At 40.0% G+C, this 20,167-nt stretch overlaps 1 protein-coding gene across 1 annotated transcript in view; it reads left to right on the top strand.

Moving 5' to 3' along the window:
* Window positions 1-20,167, top strand: part of prex1 (phosphatidylinositol-3,4,5-trisphosphate-dependent Rac exchange factor 1) — a 197,365-nt gene that overhangs the window by 87,605 nt on the left and 89,593 nt on the right. The window contains exons 9-10 of the mRNA XM_041799139.1: window positions 4,123-4,272; window positions 15,331-15,478. Coding sequence (XP_041655073.1) covers window positions 4,123-4,272; window positions 15,331-15,478 — 298 coding nt within the window. The remainder of the gene's footprint in view (window positions 1-4,122; window positions 4,273-15,330; window positions 15,479-20,167) is intronic.

Here is a 20,167-nt window from a genome sequence, read left to right as displayed (position 1 = left end):
GGTCCTGTAGGACCAGAAACAGGGACAGAATCAGAAACAGGGATGAGAGAGTGGGGGAGGGAATGGGGGAGAGACATGTGAGAAAAAGGGCCACAGGCTGGGCTTGAACGTAGGATGATGGCATACATGTGGCGACACCTAACCACTAGGCCATCTGAGTGACACAACTACCTTTAGTGTTAACTCTTGAGAATGATGTGTTTTTAATCAATGTTTTAAAGCACATTACCAGGTTTGGGCTTGGAGCTTTCAAAAACTTGTTTTTCTATCAGTATTGGCTAAAATGAGATAGAAAAATACAATCAATCAAAATCCAATACTGTGCATCCGCAGTACAAAGAAACAAAAGATTTTGAGAAAATGTAGGAAATGTGCTCATGTGGACTGCCGTTGTTGTGCAGTACATTCTGCGTAGTGATGCCAGCTGGTTGCACTGATCTTCCTCTAAAGCAGTGGATCTCAACTGTTGGGTCGAGACTAGGGATGCATGATATTAACGGTCTGGTATCGACAGATATTGGCTTAAAGAGACAAATATCGGTATCGGCAGATATCAAAATTTCAGCCGATATTTACATCTGATATTTTGCCTGTGTATTTCAGCATACATCAGCTATAGATTTTGTCCATATATTAATAAATGAGTGAATTTTTAGGTTGAACCAATAGAACTATATCAGTTGAGGTCTTTTTCTTTATTTATCCTCATTTTTTAAACTTTAAAATGTTTTTAAGGACTAAAGTTTGTTTCCTTGGTCATCCTCAAACCTTAGAGTGTGTCCAAAAGGACTGAAATATCTTGTCCAGAAGCATATTTAAATATCGGTATTGCCTAAAATGAATCTGTAAATATTGCCATATCAGATATTGGCAAAAATCCAGTATCAAGCATCCCACCCAAAAGTGGGTCACAGAGCAGTTTTCAGTGGGTCACAGCTAGGTGTCTAAGAAAACAATGGTGGCAAAAGTCCTGAAGTCCTTATTGGACATGCAATGATACCTTTTATTTTACCATGTTTTGCTGTGAAAACAGGTAAATTTAAATGTTTGATCTCTGTTTTTAACTAACGTATCTCCTCTTCTTGCAATAAATGGCTACTTTTTACTATGATAATGAAGTAATTTCACAACTTCTCTGGAAAATTGGCAAAAATTGACAATGATGTGGAAAGAGGGTATAAAATTTGTCAGTTTTGTCCTCTTTCATTTTCATATCAGGTGTTTTGGTCCAATCACGTACCAAACAGCAACATGTTCCACTGACTAAATGTGGCCTGTGGGAAATGTTTTGGAAACTTGGGTCGCAATCTGTCATAAAACAGACTGGTGGGTCCTGAGGCTGCTCTTAAGGAGTGTTCTCCTTAACGCCTTTTTAATTTGAACTTAAGTGGGGTTTGAGTCAAAAGGACAAGAAAGATGTGGTGAGAGGAACAATGCAACCATTTGACATTACTATCTAGCATATTACATGCTAATGAAAAAAACCCTAATTACAAAAAAGTAGAGACGTTTTGTGAGATGATAATGATTGCAGTGATTTCCAAATCCTTTTCAGCCTGTATACAATTGAATACAACAGAAAGGCAAGACTCTTCATGTTCAAACTTTATCGTCTTTTGGAAATATAGACATATTCTTAATTTGATCCCTGCAACATATTCCAAAAAAGCTGGGACAAGTGCCTGAAAAGACTGGGAAAGTTGTGGAAGGCTTAAGAACTCCTGAAACAATTCCCAGGTTAGTAGGTTAATTGTTAGTAGCTGATAGTACCATGACTGTGAATAAAAGGAGCACTCCTGAAAGGCTTAGTCATTCAGAATCAACAAAGGCGTGAGGTTCCTGACACTGAATGTGAATGCCTCAGGTATTTTTTTTTTTTTTTTTTTTTTAACATTTCACAACTTTCTAAGTCTTTTCTTGCCCATGTCCAAACTTTTGTGGAACATGATGCAGGAATCAAATTTTGAGTGTGTTCTTTTCCCTAAGAAAGCATTAAAGTTGATCACTTTGAACACTGAATAGCATGTCTTTAATCTAATATTGGTTGAAAATGAATAGAAAAATCTTAAGTTATTCACGTATGACACAATGTCCCAACTTTTTTGGAATATATGTTTGTATTTTTTAAACTTTTTAGTGTCTGCAGTATTGTTGAATCCACAACCTTGGTGTCAAGCAGATGAAAAAGTTAATTTTCCGCCTCTCTGACTGACTCATCCGCCTCTCCCTCCTGATAAATACCACCTTAAAAGATCTCAGCATGCGCTTACATAAGATTTCCTAGAATCCATCTTTTCCCTCCCAGTGGTTAAAAAGAGCCTCGACACAGTCGTATTTTGCTCCTCTCTCCCACAGATCAGCAGGAGCTGCTCCCTGCGGGGCCCTGGAGTATCAGATCTATTTATATGACCTTTGAGTGTGAGACTAATGCACCCCATTACCAGTGGCCATTCATTATTCAGGAGCAGCTCACCTGCAGCTAAATGGATGATAAAATTAGAGCCGGGGTACGAGGAGGGCTTTTGTTGAGTCAGTGGAAAGATGGTTTCTTACTGCTCTCAGGGTGCATCGCGTTTATCTTTTTAATTGGCTTGTAAATCATCTCTCCAGCGGTCAATCCTCTTTAGAGATAACTTTAATGTTGACTTATTCACTCGTAATTTGATTACGCTAATTACTTCCTTTCTTACCACTGAGGTCAGCGTTAACAGGGTCTGTGGTTTTTATCCCACAATCATGAAAACAAACTGAGAAGGACACAAACGTTCAACATAAATGGTGACGTAAAGAGATGACTTCATGGAGGTTCGTTATCTGTATCCTTAAACCCTAAAGGCCGCTCTCATGCAGGCCTGACACGTTTATAACAGAGTGGGTGGTTCTAACTTTAGAGAGCGCCTTAACCAGGAATAAGTTATCAACATGAAACATTAAAAAAGTGAGATGAAGATTAGAGAGAGTACACCCGGATGTGACCCTTTCACTCATAGTGGTCACTAGAGTGAGAAACTTATTAAGAAACATTTTCTACTTAATGTTTCTTACAATTTCTTTCACATAAGCCACTTTATTACACATTAGCAAGCCTTCCCATACACCAGTGGCTCTCAACCTTTTCAGCCTGGGACCCAAAAATAAAGGTGCCAGAGAAAGGGGACCCCCACTGTACCTGAAGGTAGTTTAACACAGACATGAATACTCAAGAATAGTCATGTTCAGACAAGACCACCCATAAGGGGATGAATGGGAGAGCTTCATCTGTTAAGCAGTGATATCCATATTTTATGTTTAACCGGAATAATAAAAACTCTTATGAAATATATAAATAAATGAATAAATAATTGGAACTATATATATATGTAATTCTAGTTATTTATTTATTTAGTATAAGAGCATAAGAGTTGCGATTCTGAATAATCACAACTCCCATGAAATAAATAAATAAATTTATTAACTAAAATGGGTTAAAAATTCCTAAAATTATAAAGTGGGCATAGAAAGTGGTAAAAGGGCATTAAAAGTGTTGGGGATGGGTTTAAGTGGCAAAAATGGGTGGAAATTTTGGCGAAATAGGAAGAAAAATTGTTTTTTAAACTGGCAAGAACGGGTCAACTGAGGCAGAAAAATAGGCAGACTGGCATATTGTCCATATTGTCAGTATGGACAAAAATGGATGTATAAAGGTGCAACACTATGAAAGTGGAAAGAATTGCTTTAGAAGTGGCAAGAGCAGGCAGAAAAAGTAATGGAAAGGGTTAAAAATGGCAAAAAAAATGTTAAAATTGGCGAAACTTGTGGTGAAATCAATGAAAATGGGTTAAAATTTGGCAGAATTGGTGTAAAGTGGCAAGTATGTAATTAAGAAACTATTTGCCATCTGGTGACCCCCAAAGAGGTCCTGTCCCCCATGTTGAGAACCACAGCCATACACTGCTACGAGTTTTACTAACATAGCCATGATTTTAAGTTTAGGGAACACTTTTTTCATAATTTCTGTTGCTGTCACTGTAAAATTATGTCTCTTTAGTTTCATTTATTATAGCATTAAAGACTTATTCATTATGCATCAACCTACTTCATTAAAATTAAAAACTAACTACCCATTCATTTCCCCCCATGCAGCGGACTATCACAGCAACAACTACACAGTGACCAACGGCTGGAAGATCCACAACACAGCGAAGAACAAGTGGTTCGTCTGCATGGCCAAAAATGCTGAGGACAAGCAGAAGTGGCTGGATGCCATACTGAGAGAACGCGAGCAGAGAGAGAGTGAGTGGCTCTTTTTAAAGCTAATTTTTGTGGCTCCTATTATTTAAGAGAATGTCAAACCAGAGATTACAGTTCTTTTCTCAGTTATCAGATTTTTAGTCTTGCTCATAAAGGCACTGGTCAGTAAATGGTTTTGGAATGACACCAATGAGTGTTTGCAATACCTTCTGGGGTTTTTGTCTTTATTTATAATGGAGTCCCCTGATTTTAATAGGTTTACATACTGGTCTTTGCATTCCTGTTTAGTGAATCTAGTTCTGCTGTTTTGAGGAATTGCCCTTCATGCTTGTGTCACCTTTAGTTTACTTGCTTTCAAATTCCCCTTTGCCAGCACACAGAAATGACCGTGACTGTGCTCCTGACCTGAATACAGCGTTTGTGTCTTACGGTTCTGTCCCACCTTGAACAACGTGCCTGCCTTTGTTTCCTAAACAGAGGCTTAGGCGTGGTGACGTTTACAGTCTGCCCGCTTGACCTGTGTGCCAAACAGATGCTGCTCCAACCATCCTCACGCTCAGAAAATCAATGCAGCTGTGATGTTGTTGTGATCAAAGCCTCTGGTGAAAAGTGACTCATTCACAAACAGCAGATGTGCTAAAAACAGCATCTCGGTCAGACGCTAAAAGGGGAAAAATTCACTCGTTAAAGAAAGTGATGTCAGTGTATTGTGCACATGTTTGATTAATCTGGGTCTATTTTAAACTCAATCAAGTGTTTGTTCCCTACATAGACTTGAAGACAGCGCATCTGTTTTCAATAATAAACTAAATGTGGAAGAAAATGAGGATTATTGAGCAGATTTTATGTCTGGAGTTAAGACCATACAGTCCACTATAGACGAGTCAAAGGGTAAAAAAGCACCACTGGTTGTAATATGATCCATTCAATGTGAGTTTAAGTTTATGTTTATAACCATATGTGCTGCAGCAGCAACCTCAGGCACAATTAAAACCACTGAAAACATTTAAATGTATATTGACCCCTTTTTTGTGCAAGAACAATGTTGGTGTGACCAGCAACAACTGCTTTGTGGAAGAGGAATTACTGTAATCATTTATATACAATTGTATAAATCTTTAAAAGTAGCTGCTCCAATATTGATCCCTGTGGGATCCCGTATTTGATGAGTTTATTTTGAGATTTGATCCTCCTTACATTTACATTGTGTAACCAATCTCTGGACTGAGAATTAGTCCTATAAGCTATCTTTAAGTAAAACATTTATGTCAGCTACACTCACTAGCCAGTTTATTAGGTACAGCTGTTCAGTTGCTTGTTAACTCAAATAGCCGATCAGCCAATCACATGGCAGGAACTTGATGCATTTAGGCATGTAGACATGGTCAAGACGACTTGCTAAAGTTCAAACTGTGCGTCAGAATGGGGAAGAAAGGAGATTTCAGTGATTTTGAATGAGGCATGGTTGTTGGTGCCAGACGGGCTGGTCTGAGTATTCCACAAACTGCTGATCTACTGGGATTTTCACAAACAACCATCTGTAGTGTTTGCAGAGAATGACTTGAAAAAGTGAAAATTATCCAGTTAGCATTGGTTGTCAGGAGGAAAATGCCTCACTGATGTCAGCGGTGGCAGACTAGTTGGAGATGATAGAAAGGCAATAACCACTTGTTACATCAAAGGTATGCAGAATACCATCTGTAAACGCACAACATGTAAAACCTTAAAGCAGATGAGCTACAGCACTATAAGACCACACTGGATGTCACCTGTCAGCGAAGAACAAGAAACTGAGGCTACAATTTGGACGGGCTCACCAAAATTGAATGACAGAAGATTGAACAAACGTTGCCTGGTGTGTCGAGACTGTGACATTCAGATGGTTAGGGTCTGAATTTGGTATAAACAACATGAAAGCATGGATCCATTATGCCTTTTATCAACAGGACAGGCTGATGGGGGTTAAATGTGTGGAGGATATTTTCTCGGTACACTTTTGGCCCCATAGCACCAAGTGAGCATCGTTTAAACGCCACAGCCTACCTGAGTATTGTTGCTGACCGTGTCCATCCCTTTATGACTCGATCTTCTGATGGCTACTTCAAGCAGTTTCTTAAACATGATGCTGAGTTCACTGTACTCCAATGGCCAAATCACCAGATCTCAATCCAATAAAGCAGTGGTTTCTAATTTTTTTCCATTGAGCCATCCCTTCACATATAACCACACATGTTATTAGCAAAAGACCTTGGTCTGAACCATTCATATGAGTTTTATCATGATTTTAGATAGTTTAAGTGGACCTAATTTAACACCTTCAGGGCTATCGCGCCCCCCTGGTTGGGAATCATGGGAAGAGCACCTTTGAGATGTGGTGGAATGGGAGATTCATATCATGGAAGTGCAGCCAACAAATCTGCTGGAACTGCGTGATGCCATTGTGGCAATATGGACCAAAATCTCAGAGGAATGTTTCAAACACCTTGTTGAAACTCACCTGGTACCTGCAAGGTGTACCTAATAAAGTGGCTAGTGAGTGTACATTGATGTAAATGGCTCACTGTGTGGGTCATTTGAAAATATGTAGATCTATCCTCGAACTGGACATACTGCCCAGCCCATAACCTCCCCTAGTATTAGATAAGTTTTGTGAATGGATATTCATTCTCTTTAAGTCATTTCCTTTGTTGTGTGACTTCCTTCTTTTGTCTTAAAGTGTGTTCACACCTGTTCAGCTCTAACCATCTGTCTTTGTAATGCTGTGTGAGAAGCTTTAAACAGATTTAGGGCAGTATACAACATGTCACCTGATAGCACTGATGGCTAAAATATCTAAACGGGACCCCAAAAGCTTTTGGTCCATTGGTATGACGTGGCTGAAAATTACAGAAATGGTTTTAGCTGCAAATTTATGCATAATACAACACAAATATTAACGTTTTTGTGAATTTGTTATCCTAATTTGGCTTTAAACAAGCATCCACAGCAGAGTATGGCATCATCCGATCCTGTGATGAAAGGGTTTCAGAGTACAAATAAGTACGGAGGAGCGTGCTGCAGCTTGTGGTGTTAAGTTTCAGCCCAGCGGAAATCGACCTGAGGCTAACAGATGCCAGATCAGTCACAGTGCCCAATTTCCACACACTTTCTCTTTCTATTACCCGGTCTGCTCTCCTGCCTCTCTTCCAACCTCTTTCCTACAGTCTAGACACCTAAATGATAAAGTTTTACCACTATAAATCTAATAAAGTGACTTCTTTTTCTAAACTTTTTGCTGCATTTAGCACCACGCCTTTCTTTATGTGACCTCTTCCATGTTTCGCTGCAACCCTCTCATTTGCTGGACATGTGGCTCTCCTGAACCCTCTCCAAAGACTTCTTTTGTTTAACAACTGCCAGCTGGAGGTGTTCTGCCTTATCACTGTTTTCACGAAAGTGTAGGCAAAATGCGTGGGTCAGAAAATGCGATAGGGTATTAGACAAGGAGCAGCGCAAGACAAACTCTGACAGCTGGAGCAGAAGCCGAGGGGGGCCTCTGCTCTGGACGGGCCCCCCGTCTGTTGTTCAATGACACTCATTGTTTAAGTCTACTCCAGCTGCTGTCAAATGTAATTTAACCCCACCTCCATCACGGGCTGCCACTGCAGAGTCCAGAGAGACTGAATGGGAAAACTGGATTTAAGTGTTAACTGTGTAACTTCAGACATTGTTTGTCTCATCCTGTCAGGCTCTATTAGCTGCTCAGACTTCCGGACACACAATCACCACTCAACTTTGCTTTTAATGCCAAGAGTTGCATATGGCAGCTTTAAAGATGTTTTCAGTGTTATTGCACTGTTTTCACTGCACAAAGAGAGCCAAAAAACATCAGAGGGATTATTAAGAGCTGCATAATCGATTTTTTACAGCACTGTTGATACAGTTAGATGTACATTGTGCCTACTGGCTTTTTTAGACTGCCATTAACCATTATCTTCTTTGCAAATAAGCAACTTACAGCAGCAAAGAGGACCCTAAAAATATGAGTATGGAGATTGTTGTTAACAAGGATATAGCTTGGAGGTCTGGACATGCAAAAAAGTAGCCACAGTTTGGACTTGAACCCGGGCTTCCTGCTTGTAGGACCAGACACCAGACACCATTTTACCTGTTTTTATGGCTGACTAAAATATTTAGAAAATCCAACTTTCTTAGATACATGCCTTGTATTTGGCTGATACAACAAAAAAAGTAAGGCAGAGCACAGGCAAAACTTGCAGCGACATGCACCAGTGCATCCTTGAGGATGTACAGTGCTATGAAAAGTATTTCCCCTTCCTGATTTCTTTCCTTTTTTGTATATTGGTCACACTTAAATGTTTCAGATCATCAAACAAATTTTAATATTAAGCAGCCATCCACACCTGCCTAGCTCTATGTGGAAAAAGAACCTGCAGCCCAAGTTGAATGATTACTGCTAGAACTGTTGAATCCAGAAATCCCTTAAATAGAACCAGTCTGAGAAAGCGATGTAGGCTAAATGATCTCAAAATGAACACATCAAGGTGCCGCCTAAAGAAATCCAAGAACAGATGAGAAACTACTCACTGACTCTTGTTGGTCTTTAGGGGGTTACAAACCATTTTAAGGCTTTGGGACTCCAGAGAACCATGTTCAGAGCCATTATCCACAAATGTAGAAAACTATGAACAGCGTTGAAACTTCCCAGGAGTGGCCAGCCTAAGAAAATGACTCCAAGAGCGCATCGACGACTCGTCCAGGAGGTCACAAAAGAACCCAGACCAGCATCTAAAGCCCTGCCGGCCTCACTTGATTCAGTTAAAGGGACTGCGATAGGCAAGAACACATCGCTGGTTGCTGAAGCTTGTATTGCATAATAGTGCCAAATACAGATGCTGTCTACATGAAAATTAAAACACTTCAGAATTATTCAATATAGTGTACAATTGAGCTAATATTGTTTTTTTGGACCATTACCCTTGCTTCCCCAAGTGCACCATTCCTAAAGGGGCAATGCTCCTGAAATCACTGAAGGCTGATGCCATTTCTATTGCCAAGTATCTCATACAACCTAACTTCAAAATTACCAAAATATCCTTTTAAGATCAGCGTTCATGGTTCAGCAATTGATAAGACCAGTGCAACGTTACGTCCTGCTCTCCAGAGTGACAGCAACCCCCTCTGGGTGAAAGCAAGCTCTGTGTTTGATTAGGAAATACTGGTAGCAAAGCGATTAAATGCTTTTACATTGTGTTTTGAGTGTCAAATAACTATAAGCCATAGCATACCACATGTTTTTAATTAAGAAAGGAGAGTAAAAGAAGAGCTCTGTCTCTTTGAGCCAAAACTTGTTGGGATTATAGCCGTCAAATGTGGGACAATTTCTCTTTTTCTACTGACTCTAAGCCAGCGATTGCGCTGTAACAACAGGAGCTGTAGCTGCATGCCTATATACAGATTTTTCTCACATTAACCAGCGTATCAATTCAATGATGCTTTAAAAGTGTAGAATCAACTCATTTACCAAGGTTAAAATACATGGATGTATAAGGTCAAAAGATGGGGCTGTTTGTCCAGTTTGACTAAGAAAATCTAAACAGACACTCATATGTACCTTAAACTTTGTTTGTTTTAGAACTTTGAGATGCCAGTCCTTACTCTGAAATGTCTTTTTTTAATGCATAACCCACTTACTTTGGATTTGGACCCTGAATAATTATAAAAGCGTACATTTTTCATATTTCAACCTTTTAAATCGTGCATGACCCAAAGTTTCCCTTTAACCTCCATTGTTTTTGATGGAACATTTTCACCCAGAAAGGGGGCTGCTCACATCTTACAAAACTTACTAGACTTCTGGGAAGATACTCTGTGGACTGACCAACAAAGAAGAAAGAAAAATTGATCTTTCTGGAACATTAAAAACAAGGGGAAAAGCTATTTAACAATCACAGCATTTCATAAAAACAAAACAAACCAATGGTGGTGGTGGCATGGTGGTCTGGGGCTCCTTTGCTGCTTCTTCCTGAAGGAGATGTCCAGCTATCAGTTTGTGACCTCAAGCTCAAGCGCACTCAGGTTATGAAGCAGGACAATGATCCAAAACACACCAGCAACTCCCCTTCTGAATGGATAAGATAAACAAAATGAAGGTTCTGGAGTGGCCAAGTCTGATGAGATGCTTTGGCATGACCTTAAATGGGCCGTTCATGCAGGAAAACCCACAAATGTGGCTGAAATAAAACAATTCTGCAAAGAAGAGTGGGCCAACCTTCCTCCACTCATTGCCAGTTACTGCAAATGCTTGCAGTTGTTGCCACCAAGGGTGGCACCCAGGTAGCTGTGGATGGATTTTTCCCCATTAATGAATGAAATCATCATTCAAAGTCTGCATTTTGTCTTTACTTATATAATCTTTGTCTTATGTCAGAATTAGTTTAATGATCTGAACCATGTAAGTGTGACAAATATGCAAAAAATATGAAAATACATTTCATAGCACTGTTTTACAGTAAAAACAAAAGTAAGATGCACATTGCTGCACATTCTGATAAAATTTTGCAGATGAAGTCGCTGAAAGCAAATACCAGCAGAGTTTCAACATGCATGCACGTTCTGCAGCTGTACGAGAGGAAATAACAAGTCAGCAATTTGAATTCTTGGTCCAAAAATATCACAGAAAACATCTTTTCGAAAAAAAAAAAAAAAACAGAAGAGCATATGTGGTGGCATCAGATAGTGAATTCACTGATATGTGCAGCTTTCGGTCAGGCTCGCTGGCACAGCAGTAGACAGCAGCAAGTTGTCAGCATTCTCATGTGAGGGCATTTGAAGAAAGTAAATTGGCAGACAAGTGAAGGAGATCATTAGGTTTTCTTTTTTGTTGTTTGTAAATCAGGATGTTTGTAGAAGAATACTTTTGTCGCTGACTTTAGCAGCTCACTTTGCTCTCTTGAGGGTTTAAGCCGCTTAGGGAGTCACAGTGCAGCCGAGTCAAGTCAGAAAGTCTCACAGCACGGTTCAGAAGTTCATCAAAACCCCTTGATGAGGTTAAGCAGCTCAAACAGTTTACTCACAGGGAGCTTGTAAAGGGGTGGCAGGCCTTACAATGGACCCTCACATGTTCAGCTTTACAACTGAGGAATAATAGTTTACAAACCCAAACTCAGAAACAAGATCGATATCACGGCGCCCTCATGAACCCCTGAAAACTGCCTGTCTACATGAGATTTACATCTGTAGCAGACTCGAGTCTCCACGCTATTCTTGCTTCATTCACTCTGCACAATACCAGAACACAACCAGGCCTGCAGGCCCGTGTGTCTCCTCTTACAGCACCATTACAGTCTCTGCTTCGGGCTCTGATCGCTGTAAATGCTCTGGAAAGCAATCATTTAAACAGTAATGGCTCTGTTGTATTTTTCTTGGCGTTATGATACAGTCACAGTGTTTGGCTGAGATTTTGTTTGTCCATTTATTTTCACTCTCACATCCTCTGCCGTTAAAACAAAGGTTTCTTTTTTAGAGGCTAGTAAAAATGATGACACAGCAAAAGGCATGGAGTGATTTTACTAACAAGACACATTCCTGGATCAGGATACAACATTGCAGCCTTGAGCAGAAGAATAAACAAATCAAGCTGTCCAACATCGCGGTTTACTTCTGTTAAAATACTTACGACTTCTTCAAATCGGAGTTAAAACAATAGAGCGAAATCCCAAATGCCATATCATTTTACTCATAAATATTCAACGTTTATATTTATTGCTTAAGCTTATTTAAAAACAATATTAGATGAATAATCCCTCAAGGGAAAAGTCAGTTTTACACTCTTTTATTGAAAATGTTGGCCGAAATTCATGCACAAACAGGATGCTGGGATCCTGCGCTGATGGAGAAGTCTAAGAACAAGAAGCTGCTGCACATGAAGGAGTGTTGGCCTGAGCAGTCTGAGGTTTCAGTGCTTTTCTCAGCACGTCTTCAGATACTAGACTTGATCCAAGTGGGACCTGAACCGGTGGTCTACTGGTTCCCAAGCCACATCCTTACACACTGAGCTGCTGAAACTGTAGCTGAATGAGCTACTTTTGGCTTTCTTTGCCAGCAAGGAGTACTATACTATTAAATTGCCTTACCAGTATGCCTATTTTTCTGCATTGGAGCTTTCCATTCTTGTGTCTAAGAAAGCCAAGCCCACCCCAGGACATGCATGAAAAAAAAATCAGATTTTTTGCTATCAAAAATCAACATCAGTTTCAGGGATGTGCGTGGTTAGCTGGCTAAATTGTTAATTCCAGATACCTTTTCTTTGTCACCAGAATAACAAGTTGGTTTAACTGATAATTAACGTTTTTTTAGGTCCACAATCCTGTTCTAACACTCCATCAAAACTGTAGAGCAGCAGTGCGCCCCAGTAGCCACTGTAGTTGCTCTGAATGGCTACTGCCCTGCAGCTATAATGCTCTTTGGTCTGATATATACAACGGCTAACTAGAGCATGGATATTCTGTTGTCAGAACAGTATGGTTTAACACTATTTTGATATAGAAAATTGGTAGAAAGTTCTCCAAAAATTGTGTCAGGAAAGACTCACATAAAACTGAAGCATTGAGTGAAGATATTCAGCTCAGGAATGTTGACATCGACCTGCACAAGAGATTGAAGGCAGACGGCGCTAGCAATGCTAATGTTAGCCCCAATTCTGCAAACCAACTTCGTTTGCAGAATGTATTTATTTTGTTGTTGTACTAGTCGGCTCAATACAATTAGAATTTGCATCTAAAAGGACTGGGTCATCTAGGAACATCACTCATCACTAATCTATTGTAAGAACGGGCCTACGCATCGTTGTGTAGACTGTTTAATACATTTTTTTTGTCACAATTGTAGTCAGTATACTCAGAATTTAGTTTTGACAACCTTACAGCTTACAAAGCATCCCCACCCCAATCCCCTCTTAAAGGGATACTTCAACATTTTGGCAAATTTGCCCATTGCCATAATTCCTATAGTCTTAGAAATAGGTTTGTTTCTTTTAGTTGTCGGTGCAAGCTGCTTCTAGATCTGGGGGGACTGATGTACCAGCTGCACAGTTAACACTATGGAGACAGACGGTATTTTTGGCTTTCCCTCATGAAACTCATCAAATACACAATCCAACAACTCCAAAACGCTCTCGTGGACAAGTTGTGACCTGCACATTCACCACGCTATGAAATAATAACATACAAATATGTAGCATTAGGACACATGAAGCAAATACTTGGAACTACTTTCCGAGTAAACCACTGGGCGGAGTGACACAGTGCGCGTCTGTGGCAGTGCTGTAGTTACTTGGTAGTTCCAGCTTTGCATTTAGCTTTAAAACATCTCCGTCTCATAACGTTTCATGATTATTTCACAGCATGGTGAATGTGCAGGTCACAACTTGTCCACGAGAGCGTTTTGGAGTTGTTGGATTGTGAATTTGATGAGGGAAAGCCAAAAATACCGTCTGTCTCCATAGCGTTAGCTGTGCAGCTCTAGAAACAGCTTGCACCGACAACTAAAGGAAACAAACCTATTTCGAAGACTATAGGAATTCTGGGAATTGGTTTAATTTGCCAAAATGTTCCCTTGTATCCCTTTAAGGCCTCCCACCAGGGGGTCTCAGATCCAAGGTTGGGAACCACTGAGATGGTGCATATGACATGGGGCAATCATATTGTATTGAAATAATGTGTGCCTTACTTTGATAAAGACTTACTTAAAGGTTTACTAAATGACATTAGTTTTAGACCAAAACAAATGCTCTGTACCCTCTCCTTCCCACCAGCCCCACATCTTGGGTCCTGTTTCACTATTTTCTCTGAGTCTGAGTCTGTGAGAGAACAGCAGAGGAATGCTAATGAACATCTGAAAACTAAACTCTGCAACCAATTTCAAGTAGCAATATGCATTCCCAAGTTGAGTCAACTCTTACCTTTTCGGTCTTTTAAGCCCATAGAAAATACGTTCTTCAGTTTCAAAACTCCTTTGGTTCCTTTCAGTTGTATTCAAGGGCGTTTGGATTGATTCAAAGGCAAAGACAAATATGAGGCTGTTCCTCATTTAGCAAAAGAGAAAGAAAAATCATAGCGAGTAGGCAAATATTTCCAGCCTTTCTGTAGGACTGCAGGACATAAAATCTGAACTATGAATTCACAAATAACCAACATAACTTTGTCAGGTCTTAGAAAAGCGTCAGTAAGTTATTTTGGGCCTGGACCTTGCTGTTGGGGCTAGAGTCCTCCTGAGGGATTGTTTTTGATAAGATCTATTTTGATGCTATTTTTTTCCTTTTTTACCCATCGTTTGCATTCAAATTACAATTCCTTATCACTGAAAGTAATTTAAGATGTGTACTTCATATCTGATGCACAAACACAATGACTACTGTATATCTCAAGGCCCTTTGGAGCACGAGAACCCAGGCAGCTGCCTACCTTTCTTCTGGTAAACCACCTATGGCTGCAGTTGTACTTTTACCATTTATAGCCTTGGTTCTTAATTGGTGGGTTGGGACCAAAAATGGGTTGCAAAGCCATTTTCAGTGGATTGTGGGTAAGTATTTTGAAGGGTATCAATATCAAGTCCGAACTACCTCATTTTTGATCAAAACATTTGGTTATGATTGAAAATTTTGAGAAAATTGGGTCACAATTTGTCGTTAAGGAGATGGTGTTGGGTCCTGACATTTGACCAGCTGAGAATCACTGCTTTATAGTATTGGCTCTTCCCTGTAATTCAGCTGAATGAAACTGTTTCTTTTTTGCAAGCTTAATTCTTTGCATTGCATTGCTAAATAGCATGCTAAGTCACTATCTTTGCAGTTGCTCATATTTCTTCAGGTCTGTGAGATCCTGGACCAAAATGATTAAACAGTAACTCAGTGACTGTGCAGTAAAGACTCTAGACTTGTGAATTCATCCAGTAAGCTGATATTTTGAGAAGTCCAGGGGCATGAAAATTAGGAATTTAGACAGTTGTGAATCTTGTTTGCAATGTTGATCCAGAATGAAGCCATCCATTGATGCTAATGGTGCCAATCCCTGTCGGGCTTATTCTCCTCTTTGTTTTTAGGTCTCAAACTGGGAATGGAGCGGGACGCCTATGTGATGATCGCCGAGAAAGGCGAAAAGCTCTACCACATGATGATGACCAAGAGTCGACATCTCATCAAGGATAGACGCCGGAAGCTCAGCATTGTGCCTAAGTGCTTCATGGGAAAGTGAGTTTTTTTCACTTCCTCATTCTTGAGTCCTTCAGCCTCCAAGAATGTGACTTCAGCGCTGCACCGTTCACAAGGGGATCTTTAGAAATGCTCCTTATGTAAGATCAGGAGGCTTTCAAAGAGCTCCCATCCAGTCCACTCAAGTCCTGGCAAAGTGCCTAAACTGTTTTATCCCCACATACTCGAGTCTGTAATGAGCCCCCCTCATAGCTGCTTCAAACGGGTCACAGAAAGGACCAAGTCGCTGCTCACACACTCATATCATAGAGCAGACCAGACTTTCATTAGTGAAGGACCTTTAAATGAAGCTCTGCAACCAGCCAGCCCCTTCTCTGTGCCTTTAAGGTTTCATTGTAATGAATAGACAATGAGGGACTCACTTAAGTTTCCCTCAGTGTCTCCACATACACACCAGAGATTCTGAGCAGCAATTAAAATTCTTTCAAGCGCTGGCTCGAGGAGATAAAAATAAAACAAGGGAAGACTTTAAAGCTGACTGATGACTCGTCTTTTGAGGGGAAACTAGGGAGTGACCGTCAATGTCCATGGCACAACCTCGGCAGCATTTCCTGAATATTACAAGTCAGTAAAAGCATCATCTATCTGAAAGTGTTTTCAAAAGTGCATGTAAGGAATGATAACTCTGTTAAGGCATGGCAAATGAAGCAGTTTAATTAGTTCCTAAAAAGGTAACGGTGTCACTAGAAGACAAGCTTCGCCAATGTAGTGGTGTTTGAAGTCCTGGTCCTGAGCCTCATTAGCTGTCTGGATTCTGAAACCCTGCAGGAGCAATCAGCAGCCTGGTGTATGTTTCAGCACTTCTTATTTCTGTCAGAGCATACTGTATTCATACAGGGCTGTATCATCAATCAAAGTCAAGCAGAAAGAAATAATATATGTGCAAGTGCCATGCAAATGCGAATAAACATCTGCCCTTTTCAGTTGGCATGCATTCACACCATTTAGATGAAGCCCAAGCTATCGGTGGAATATCCTTGCATGGCTGGCAACCTAGGAAGACCTAGCTTCATTATGTGCACAAAGATCTGGGTTGTATAATTACAAGTGAGCAGTGAACTTTCCTGAAAATTACTCGCTGCATTCACTCAGCTCAACCTGACTTATTTTAGAAATTTAAGTGGGAAGCTGGCTGGAAAGATTCTGGGTAAAATGAAAACTCTAAAGAACCAAATGTGTCAAACTGGTGGTTTCTTTCCTCTTACAATCAGTTTCAGTTCCTCAGCGTTTCCTCAGAATCATCCAGGTGATGTAATCCTCTCTCTCTCCATTTTCTCTATCTGCTATCTCCCTCTTTTCCTCACTTTATCACTCAGTCATTTCCTGCCGATGAGTGCAACCTGCATTAGCTCGGCATTTGTCTCTGTGATGAAATTAGCAGCAGGCACAGTTTGAGTGCTTATTGCATTAAGCAAAGATGCTGACTGCCGGTTTGATAGCACCCTGTTGTCTTGATAGCATTATTCCTTCTTATTCCATCATCCGTCTACGAAGGAAGACAGTCAGTGGTATTATGACTTAGTTTTTGCAACTTTTATGCTTACCTTGCTATAACAGTAGGTGTAACTGCTTTCAGCAGTTGAGTCTGAAGGCAAATCCTTCTCATCCATTTGTTTTTCCAACTTTGTTCCTCTAGCTTTAGAGATTTCATTATGTTTTCTTATTCTCTAAGTAAATAAACCTCAGCCTGTCCTATTGCCATAGATTCATGTATCATTTGTGGATTCTCAGCATGAAGAGTATTAAAAATAAAGTGCATGTGGTTGGTTTTAAGTATGGTCGGCTGCCAAAAATGCGATCAAATTGCACAAAATTAATAGTGACAATAAATCCATGCATTCCAACAGAGTCTTTGTGTAATTTCACAAGCCCTGTCCCCCTATTAAGCATTTCTATGTGGGGAGTAGTTGTGTAGTTGAAGCCAAACTAGTGTTGTCATATTGCAACTTGTGTCTCCTTATGTGTATGCAAATGGGTGAAACTGCAGGGATAGATAAACCTTGCAAAGCAGATGGATTGGCCAGATTCAATGTTTGTCATCAGGTAAATCCATCTTGCAAAGCTTCAGTCTGAAAACTGATCTGGCCAATCGGTGTCATTTGAGGAGAAAGAGACAGTAGCTACTAGGGCTGGGAAATTAGTTGCAATTTAGATTAATTAGCTTTATGGATTGCAATGTTTATTTTACATGAAATGTTTCAAAATATCAGTTTTTTTACAGAAACAGATTTTTTTGCATCATGCAAACATTTAAATGCCATGACTTATCACTTATTTTTTTTAAATACATAAGATGAGGAATTTAAAAATGATTGCATATTATATTTCAAAATTGGAAAAAAGACATTGCAATAGATTATTTTCCTAACTGGTTCTGCTGTAGTAGCTACAGGCGAGGTTTAGTCTTTCTAAGACAGGGTAGCAATGGCTGCTGCCAGTGTAGCGTTTAGGATATTGCTGGTTCTCAACTGGTTCTAACCTCAGGTTCCACCAGTCACTCTTATGACAAATCACAACCCAAATTACCAAAAAATTTTTAACAATGCATATTAAGTTAAGTGAATCTATTATAGTTTAGAGCACGATTGGACCGAAATACATGATGTGAAAAATAGAAGGCACAACACTGACCAGTTTTACACCCTCTTTTCCTATCATTATGAGTAAATTTTTGACAATTTTGCAGAGATTTTGAGAGAAATTACTTCATTATCATGGGAAAATTAGCTTTATTATAGCAAGAAAAGGAAAAAAATAGTAAAAATATTAACCAAACATTTCACAGTAAAGCAGGGTAAAATTAAAGGTGTTGATGCAAGTCCACTAAGGATTTCAGGACTTTTTGCTTTCAAGTCTTTTTTTTTTTTTTTTTTTTGCTTTTTAGTGCCTTTATTCGACAGAGGAGGAGAGTGAATCGAGTCAGAAATGAACAGGAGTGGGGAGGGAGGGATTTAAACCTGGGCCGCCCGTGTACGAGGGTTGCGCCTTAGACCGCTAGGCCATCTGCATGCCCACTACCTTTTTTTTTTTTTTTTACAAACATCTATTCATGACCCACTGAAAACTGCTCTTTGACCCACTTTTGGGTCCCCACCCACCAGTTGAGAATCACTGTGCTACAGCATGATGGCAGTGTTTTGTTTTGTTTTCCTTTTGGGGGGGCTTTTTGCTGAAAAGAAACAGGAAATATGAGAGGAGAAGATGGGAGAAGATGATCACCATAGCCTCTGCTTGTGGCTGTCTGCACTGCCCACTGAGTTCCACTGACACCCCTTATAGTGACAGTTGTATCAGAACCGGACCACATTTCTCCGTTAAATGAAGAGCAAAGAACTGCACTGAAAGCTGTTCATAATGAACAAGATGTTTCTGCTCTTCTCCCGACTTGCTATTGCATGAGTTTTTAATAGTTATGGGAGGGCTTTAGTCATATTGTAGGCAGGTTTGTACAAGGGCAGCCATCGGTGTAGCATTTACCTGCAATGTTGCTAGTCATGGTGTTAGTTTTGTCAGAACTTGGCCACATTTCCTTATCAAAACGAGCAAAAAAAACCCACCAAAGGCTTCATTTTGCAGAGATGTTTTGGCATATTTCCCAACCAGCCTCAGCATGAGTTTGATCCACAAACTAACTCCATCTTTCACAAACTATATCAGAACCAGCATGTCCTTTGACAGGCTGCTTTATGTAGAACTCATCATTTAACTAGAATTCGTCATTTTTTCCAGATACAAAAGCAGCTGAATTGTGTTGTTTTCTGCAAAAGAAAAGTCTAAATCTGTTGTTTTCTTGTGCTCTCTCTGCCAAAGCAGTAATCTCTGAAGAGCAGTAACCCATTTACTCAATTAGTAGCAGGTCATTAGCAGACATTCCCACAAATCCATTACTGTTTTCTTCTGTGTGAGTGTTTGTGGGGCTGATTTTTCTCTGACTCTCTCCCTCCCTTTCTTCTACTCTCCTCCTTTTACTCTGTCAATCTCTCTCTCTCCTCCCTTCGCTGACATCTTACGCACTATTACTGCTCATCATATTAATTTCCATAACAGATCTGTGTCCAAAATTAAACCGACTCTTACGTAACATCCACACATAAATGCACACTAAGAACCACCGCTCACATTCACTTCAGCCTTCTGCCAATGTCACTTAGCCTCACAGACACATTGCAGCTCACAGGACACACATGCATGGCACAAGAGAGCTTATAAACTACGATAGAATATTCACATCTTCAACTGAGTTGAGGTTTTTGCAGTTCTACTCGATCATACAGTCACATGCTTGTTGGCTGACTTCATTCAAAAACTCTCTCTCACATACATGCTTAACATTCATGCTTAGCGATCACACACACGCTCATTCACACCACTGACACTCCTTCCTGAAATCCACACTGAATCCCCTCTCAGAAACTTCAAATAATTCCCCTGCTGAAACACACCAGCTCTATCCGAGTCATTGTTTGTATTTCATGGCGCTGAATGGCATCACTTCCCCAGATAATCATGCAGAGGGAGAGAATGTCATTTTCTTCTTCAAACATTTGCTCAGCGCACAGACAAAAGGATCAAACCAAAGCACATTTTCACCCAAATTTCTCCTCGCCGTCTGTGGTCAGAGGTTGAAGTACATTAAACCACTGCTAACACTTTAAAGGTCAAACTGAC

Source organism: Cheilinus undulatus, linkage group 11 (genome assembly GCF_018320785.1).
Source record: "Cheilinus undulatus linkage group 11, ASM1832078v1, whole genome shotgun sequence".
NCBI lineage: Eukaryota > Metazoa > Chordata > Actinopteri > Labriformes > Labridae > Cheilinus > Cheilinus undulatus.
The sequence above is the reverse complement of the archived record's forward strand: the minus strand, read 5'-3'. Positions and strand labels throughout refer to the sequence as shown.